The sequence below is a fragment of the Zonotrichia albicollis genome, chromosome 19, assembly GCF_047830755.1.
Source record: "Zonotrichia albicollis isolate bZonAlb1 chromosome 19, bZonAlb1.hap1, whole genome shotgun sequence".
NCBI lineage: Eukaryota > Metazoa > Chordata > Aves > Passeriformes > Passerellidae > Zonotrichia > Zonotrichia albicollis.
The window spans coordinates 13,470,847-13,478,399 of NC_133837.1; the positions used below are offsets into that span (position 1 = coordinate 13,470,847).

At 65.4% G+C, this 7,553-nt stretch overlaps 2 protein-coding genes across 2 annotated transcripts; both read right to left on the reverse strand.

Moving 5' to 3' along the window:
• Positions 1-2,953: 2,953 nt before the first annotated feature.
• Positions 2,954-4,960, reverse strand: MCRIP1 (MAPK regulated corepressor interacting protein 1). Its single transcript, XM_074555170.1, has 4 exons — positions 4,743-4,960; positions 4,552-4,670; positions 4,359-4,457; positions 2,954-4,252 (listed from the first exon to the last, which is right to left on the reverse strand). The coding sequence occupies exons 1-4, from the start codon at positions 4,748-4,750 to the stop codon at positions 4,188-4,190; spliced, it is 291 nt and encodes a 96-aa protein (XP_074411271.1). The 5' UTR covers positions 4,751-4,960; the 3' UTR covers positions 2,954-4,187.
• A 133-nt stretch (positions 4,961-5,093) lies between these two features.
• On the reverse strand, positions 5,094-7,271 carry PPP1R27 (protein phosphatase 1 regulatory subunit 27). The gene is made up of 3 exons (XM_074555166.1): positions 6,820-7,271; positions 5,680-5,830; positions 5,094-5,593 (listed from the first exon to the last, which is right to left on the reverse strand). The coding sequence occupies exons 1-3, from the start codon at positions 7,055-7,057 to the stop codon at positions 5,470-5,472; spliced, it is 513 nt and encodes a 170-aa protein (XP_074411267.1). The 5' UTR covers positions 7,058-7,271; the 3' UTR covers positions 5,094-5,469.
• Positions 7,272-7,553: the final 282 nt, after the last annotated feature.

A 7,553-nucleotide genomic window follows, 5' to 3' on the forward strand; every position in this document is an offset into this window, starting at 1 on the left:
ACCGGGCAGGCGCTGCCCTCGGTAAATCGCACCCAGCCGCAGCACCGCCCGCCCGGCCGCGGCCCCGACACCCGCGGGTCCCCCGGAAACCGCGGCTCCCCGACACCCACGGCTGCCCTGATACCCACGGCTGCCCCGACACCCACGGCTCCCTGACACCCACGGCTGCCCTGACACCCACGGCTGCCCTGGTACCCTCGGGAGCCGCGCTGCCTGCAGGCTCCCGGCCACAGCGAGGCACCGCCGGGGCTGGCGTGGCACGGCCAAAGAAGCCATGGCCCGGGCCACGCAGAGCTTGGCTCCGGCAGCAGAGCCCAGCCCAGCGCGCAGTAATTTTCCTCTGTTTACTCGACAACTCGCTGTCTGCCCTGGCCGAGCAGGAGCCGGCGCCCGAGAGGCAGAGCAGCGCTGGCAGCGGGGATGGGAGGAGCAGAGACGGGCACAGAGGCTCTGGGCGGCGGGGCTCGGGGCCGTGGGGCCGGGGCAGCAGCGCCGTGGAGCGGGCGAGGGAAGGGGCGCACAGTGCTGGGGGTCTGCCCAGGCCCCAAGTGCAGGGATGGGGACAGGAACAGGCGGAGGGACAGGGATTGCCCCGCTCACAGCCATGGTGCGGCCCCGGCAGCCCCCGCGGAGCCAGTGGCCCTGCAGCCGCTGCCGTCACTGCGGCCTTCCTGACGCGGTAACGAGCCTAATTGAGGCAAATTGCTGGTGCACCAAGCGGTTTCTGGGAAGGTAAATATGGGCATGGCACGGAGCTGTGCCCTGCGCCTGTTGCTCCAGCGTTACTGTGGCAACACGCACTGCGGACCCCCGACCCCGCTGGGGCCAGGCTGGCCCCCAGACCGTGCCCAGCAAGGGTGGCCCTGTGTGTGCCACACAATGATGGGACCCTCCAGGGACCTCAAGCCAGCCCCAGCCCATGGGTGAGCTGGGGAAATGTCCTGTGTCCCCTGGTGCTGAGCCCTGCGCAGGTGTGTGCACACATACAGCACACATGTATGCCACACACACACAGCCACACACACGTGTATACACACACACTCACACACACACACACACACACACACACACACACACACACACACGTGTATACACACACACACACTCTCACACACACACACGTGTACACACACACACACACACTCACACACGTGTATACACACACACACACTCTCACACGTGTATACACACACACACACACTCTCACACACAGACACACACACGTGTATACACACACACACACACACTCACACATGTGTATACACACACACACTCTCACACACACACATACACACACACTCTCACACACACACTCACACACGTGTATACACACACACACACACACACTCTCACGTGTACACACACAGAGGCAGGCACTGCCCTCAGCCGCCCTACGGGAGCCGCTCATTCCTGGTATCCAGAGGGATGAAGGTGCTGACCGCAGCCTGGCCAGACTTGCAGGATGGTTTGGGTGGGAAGGGACCTTTAAACGTCCTCTGGCCCAGCCCCTGCAGTGAGCAGGGACACCTGCAGCACCAGGCTGCTCAGAGCCCCGTCCAGCCTGGCACTGAGTGTCTCCAGGGATGGAGCACCCAAGCACCCCCTGCCTTTTCAGGCAGCCCGCGCTGGAACCACGCTGCCCTAAGCAGAGACTCTGCAGAACCACAGCGCAGCCATGGAGCCAGCCCCTGGCTGTGAGTTCGTCCCAGGGCATGGAATGGGGCTGAGGCAGTTCCTCACCCCCAGACTGGTGGCTGGGGCTGTGTCCCCCAGGCAGTGCCCTCCTGGCACAGCCAGGCACGGCGGGCAGTGCCCCCCAGCCCAGCCCAGCAGGCACCCCTAGGCGCGGCGCCTCGTAGGAAAATTCCCACTTTATCAAGGGAATTGAGCACCACAAATTGGTCTCCTAAGTCGATTCTGCCTGCTGCCAGGCCTCTTCCCCACCACCTAATTTGATGACAAACACGTTCCTCTCCTCCTCCCACCCTTTAATCTAATGAAGAGCACTGTGTCCAAGGCACAGGGAAATAAACTCTGATGAGGTCGATTTTTATAGGTAAACAGCCTGATTTCTCTGGCCTGTGGCCTCACTCCTCACACCCCTAACACCCACCACCTCCCCCTACCACCTCACCATCCTTGCCCTGCAATTTGGCATCAGTCTTTATAAAAATCACCTGCTTATAGGATATTTTTTGTGCATTTCATTAGAGCTTGAGCAGCTGCTTTGCCTCTGGCTTTACTGTGCCCAAGCAGAGGAAAACAAGGCAGAAGTGGGGGTGCTGCAGCAGGGCCCTCATGCCCAGGGCGTGTGGGGGCCTGCAGAGCTGGGATGGCCCCAGACGGGGGGCAGTGCTGGGCTCCATGGCAGCTTGGACACAGGACACAGCCCTGGGCATGCTAAGGGCTTTGAGCAGGGCACCCCACTGGCCTGTCAGGCTCCCTGAACACACCACAGGGCCCATCCCAACACAAGAGTGAAAGGAGAGGGGCTCTGGCAGTGACACCATCACTCCTGTCCCCCACTGCCCGCAGCTGCACGGATGCAGGGCCTGGGGTGGCTCGGGAGGCAATAGGGGCTGAGTTTCCATCTTGCTGTGCCAGGACCAAGCAGCAGGAATGTTTTGGTGATGGGAGGTAAACAGGGTCATGGCAAGTGTCAAGATGCACTCAAGCAGAAATTCTAGCAATGCTAAGTATAGCCTAAATGCCATTAAAGCAGGAGAGGGAAGAGGATATGAGGGTATTAATAGTCTCAACATTTAGATCCTGGGTGCAGCCACAGCTCCCGGGATGCTGGCTGCCCGAGCCCAAGGGCACTGTGCCACCGACACGCTGCACCTGCCTGCAGGGAAACCAAGAGCCCAGCAAGGGCAAAACCAAACACAGCTCTCTGCCCCTCATCCACGCCCCAGAGCTGGGCCAGGCTGCAGCACCACACCAAGGCCGCCCCAAAAGGACACCAGCGTTTATTTACAATACTCCTCAAGTGACATACCACAGAAAGGAAAGGGTACAGTACAACTCAAGGACTCAACAAAGGAAAGGTATTGGCAGCCCCAAGTCCCTGCAGCCCTCCCCACAGCCACTGGCACTGCACAGGCCTGGCAGCCCCATCCCCGCCAGCCCGGAGCAAGGGCGGGCAGGGGGCTGCCAGCCCTCCCTCGGAGCAGCCCCGCAGCTCGGCTGGGCAAAGCTGGCACAGCCACTCTGTGGCTCAGGCAGGGACGCAGGAACCATCCACGCAGTGCCACGAGCGAGGGGCTAAAGGAAGCACCCCTGGTGTGGTTCCACCACTGTGGCCACCCAGGGCAGGCTGAGGGGCCGGGTCTCTTCCAAGGGCTGCGTATCTGGAAAATGGTGTTAGTACAAAACTGCAGCGTTGCCAGGGCAAGGAGCTCCCGGGTCTTGCTCCGTGCAGCCCCACGGCTGTCTCCACGGCCACTGTCTCCTGTGGGGCTGCAGGTGGCCCAGGTCCCTCTGAGCACCTCTCAGAAGCCTGGGGCTGGTGCTGACACTCCACCTCTCCATCTGCAGGGAGAGGAACACCTTCCCCTGCAGCACCACAGGGACCAGGCCTGATCTAAGCAGGTAGAAAATGTGGCCTCAGATGTGGCCCACGTGCTCTAGCAGCAAGCAGCCCAGGCAGCAGCTTGCTGCCACAGAGGAACTGGGAGGAGCCTGGCTATGGCCTCCCAGCCCTCAGCTGCACAGCAGGGCTGCACAGGGGCTGTCCCTGTGTCGGGAGGCACAGGAACAGACTCGACTGTGCCACCTGCCCTCGGCCAGCCCCAGCAGAGGTGGAGCTGAGGCGCACAGGGGAAAGCGAGACCCCGTGCTGCCCGATCCAACAGCGCATCTGCCTCGGCCTGCCTAGTCTGGCACAGAGGACAGCGACAGGAGGGGAACAGGGGATCGGGTTGCTCAGCATGAAGTGGGGAAGGGCGGTTTGACGCCAGAGAAAGCTATGAGCGGGGGACTGGAATCCTTTGCAACAGGCTCTGGGCAGTCTCGGTGAGGCCCTGAGCATCCTCGACCTCAGGCAGCTTCAGAGCCAGCCCCAGAGCTGACTGGCTCTCCCACAGGCTTTTAGAAGGACAGACCAGAGGAGGAAATCAACACAAAATCTCAAATTAAATCTGCTTGAGGACCTCAGGAGAGCAGCCGACCCGCAGGGAGGATCCACTTTAGGACTTCTTTGCATCCTGTGTGTTCCTCCTCTTCAGATCACCCAGGTCGACGGGTTTAAACGCTGCAAGGGAGACAGGAGAGACTCTGGGGGCAGAGGCAGGGCAGCCCCCGCCCGGCGCGCCCAATCCGGGCCGGCCCGGCCGGCGCGGTGCCCCCGTCCCCCGCACCTTTCAGGCTGGGGTTCGGCATCTTCTCCACGTATTCCTCGACCAGGCCGCGCTCGGAGCCCATCTGGCTGCGCAGGTCGCGCTCCACGCACTGCCAGGCTGCGGGGACAGGGCCAGGGCCAGGGCCGGGGCCGCTCGCCTCGGCCGCCCCGAGCCGCCCGCGCCCCCACCCCGCGGCCGCCGCCCCGCTCACCCTCGTAGATGAAGCGCACGTTCTCCTCGTGGGCCGGCGTGAAGATCTCGCTGCCGGCGCCGGGGGAGCGCGGGCCGCCGCTCCGCTTTCCGTTGTACACCACCCGGGAGACGGGGGAGCTGCAAGCGGAGCGCGGGGAGAACTGAGCCGAGCCCGGGGCCGCGCTGGGCCCGGGGCCGGGCGGGGCTCACCTGGCCATGTCGGCAGCGGCGCTCGGCGGGGCTCGGCGGGGCCGGAAGGGGCTCGGCGGGGCTGCGGGAGGAAGGGAGGGCTCGGCCGGGCCTGGCCGCGCGGCGCCCCCCGCCCGTCGCCGGGCAACGCGCGCCCCTCACCTGGGCCCTCCCGCCTGCGCCAGCCGCACAGACGGAAGCGCCGCACCGCGCAGGCGCGGCCCCGCCCCCTCCCGGCGGCGGACACACCCCCGCGCCGGCCCTGCGCACGGCGCTGGCCACGCCCCCGCCGCCACGCCACGCCCCCGCCCGCCACAGCCCCGCCCCGGCGAAACCGGAGATGGCACCGGAGGCGGTACCGGAGATGGTACCGGAGGTGGTAACCGAGATGCTTTATTGGAAAAGTACAAAGTGGTTCGCGATTCGCAGTACCGGGCGCTGCTGCCCGTTGGCCGCCCGGGCCCAGCCCGGGCGCAGCCCCGGTTCCCAGGCAGGCGCAGCCCCGGTTCCCGGTCCAGCTTAGTCCCGGTTCCCGGTCCGGAATAGCCCCAGTTCCCGGTCCAGCTTAGTCCCGGTTCCCGGGACGGAATAGCTCCGGTTCCCGGTTCAGCTTAGTCCCGGTTCCCGGTCCGGAATAGCCCCGGTTCCCGGTCCGGAATAGTCCCGGTTCCCGGGCAGACGCGGCCCCGGTTCCCGGTCCGGCGCAGCCCCCGGGCCGGCCCGCGGCGCTCGGCGTTCCGGTCCCGGCTCAGCGCAGCGCGGCGCCTCCCAGCAGCTGCACCAGGTCCTCGTACTCGGGGTCGATGAGGTCCGAGGGTTTCTCCCCGTCATCCGTGGTGGCCTCCAGGCTGGCCCCAAGGGACAGCAGGTACCTGCAGGGCGTGCAGCTGAGCAACCGGCCCGGCCCGGGCAGCCTGAGGAGCCGCCGGTGCCTGTGCTCCATGCCCCGGGGCCGTACCTGGCGATGTCGGCGTAGCCGTCGCTGCAGGCCATGTGCAGGGGCGTCCAGCCGTTCTCGTCGCGCTGGTGGATGTCAGCGCCGTACTTGACCAGGAGCTTGACGCAGTCCAGGTTCCCCGTCAGCACGGCTTCGTGCAGCGCTGCCATGCCTGCGGGGACAGCGGGTCAGCCCTGCCCGGGAAGGGAGCGCTCTGCACGCTACATTCGCAGCTCAGGAAAGGGGGGCAGGCACTCTCCTGCTCAGGGAGAGGACGGTGGGGAAAGAAACACAGAGTGAGAAAGCCAGAGGAACTGCTGTGGGTTCCTGCTGCCCTTCGGCAGCATGACCGCCCTGTCTGGGAGGGTCTCCATGGCCCTGTGAGAGCAGAAGCCAAGCGCAAGAAAAGGACAGATCTGGGCTCTGCATCAGCCTGTACAGATCAGGCATTCCATGATGAACAATTTCTGGTGAGGCTGTGCACACAGAGCTTTCCCTGAGCCCCCAGAGTCAGACCTACAAGAGGGAGCAGTGCCTGTGAGAAACGGGCAGAGCCAGGAACAAATGCAGATCCCGCAGTCAGGGGAAAAGGCAGGAGCCCCGGGGTGCTGCCCAGAGCCTGCAGCCTGTGCTTGCCGCCGTCCTTTGGGGACGCTGGGCACGCTGTGGGGGCTCGATGGTGCCTCACAGGGACCGGGGCCAGGCTCCCCCTTTCCGCTGACTCTCCTGGTAAGGGGAGATGCTGGGGCCACCCTGGGGCTCTGCTGCTTGCTGAGGGGCCCAGCTTGCTCAGTCCTGCTGAGGGTGGCCCACAGCGCAGCCCTGGTGTCCCTCACGGCCCAGCCCTGCTGTCCCTCAGGGCCCAGCCCTGCTCCAGTGTCCCTCACAGCCCCGGTGTCCCTCAGGGCCCAGCCCTGCTCCAGTGTCCCTCGCAGCCCCGGTGTCCCTCACAGCCCTGGTGTCCCTCAGGGCCCAGCCCAGCCCCGGTGTCCCTCGCAGCCCCGGTGTCCCTCAGGGCCCAGGCCTGCTCCAGTGTCCCTCACAGCCCCGGTGTCCCTCAGGGCCCAGGCCTGCTCCAGTGTCCCTCACAGCCCCGGTGTCCCTCAGCCCCACCAGGCTGTGCCGCTGCTCTGCCCAGCTCTGCGGCCCAGCAGCACTCACCAGAAGGGTAGATGGTGTCCAGCGTCACCTTCCTGGCCCGTATGAACCTGCCCACCTGCTCCAGGTCCCCCTGCTTGATGTGGTCCTGGAAGACGACGTCGTTGGGGAAGCGCACGGTGCGGGAGGCCCGGAGCCGGGGCGCGTACCGGCCGTACCGCGGCGTGCACCGGCCGTACCGCGGCACCGCGGGGCAATAGTCCCTCATGCTGGCGGCAGCAGCCCTCAGGCACAGCGGCATGGGGCTGCTCAGCACGCAGCCCGGCCCCTCGCTGCCCTGCTGCCTCCTCTGCGGCCCTCACGGCCCTCCCGGCTGCGGCTCTGTGCTGGCCCCGCCGTGTTCCGTGCCGCAGGGATGTGGCTGGCACCGTGCTGCTCTCCCGGGGCACTCGCAGGACGTGGCACCGGCACCCGCAGCTCACCTCCAGGCCCTTGGCCCAGGACTGATGGTTCTCTGGGAGCACCGCATTATAAAGGCTGCCCCGGGCTATTTTGGGGACATGCAGCTCATGCTATTTGCCATGATGCTTCGTAATCGAGCCGCCCGGGCCTGCAGCCTCCCACTTTTGGGCAGAAGTTGGTGTCTCATCTTACCACCCACCTGTTGATGTGCCCCGTCCAAGGGGTCAGATCTACTCTTGCTTGGGTAGTCCTTCAGGGGAGCCTGGAAGGAATTTCCCAACATCAAGCCCTTGTGGGGAAAGGGGCACTGGCCGCCCTGTCCCAGCGCAGTGTGG

Bases quoted from the DNA above. Each gene is read 5' to 3' on its own strand.
- MCRIP1 (XM_074555170.1), bottom strand. The intron at 4,458-4,551 runs GTGAGCGGGGCG...CTGTCCCCGCAG, and splicing joins CGTGCGCTTCATCTACGAGG to CCTGGCAGTGCGTGGAGCGC. The intron at 4,253-4,358 runs GTGCGGGGGACG...TCTCCCTTGCAG, and splicing joins GCCGAACCCCAGCCTGAAAG to CGTTTAAACCCGTCGACCTG.
- PPP1R27 (XM_074555166.1), bottom strand. From the start codon at position 7,057: ATGCCGCTGTGCCTGAGGGCTGCTGCCGCCAGCATGAGGGACTATTGC. The intron at 5,831-6,819 runs GTGAGTGCTGCT...CTGTCCCCGCAG, and splicing joins GGACACCATCTACCCTTCTG to GCATGGCAGCGCTGCACGAA. The intron at 5,594-5,679 runs GTACGGCCCCGG...CACGCCCTGCAG, and splicing joins GGCTACGCCGACATCGCCAG to GTACCTGCTGTCCCTTGGGG.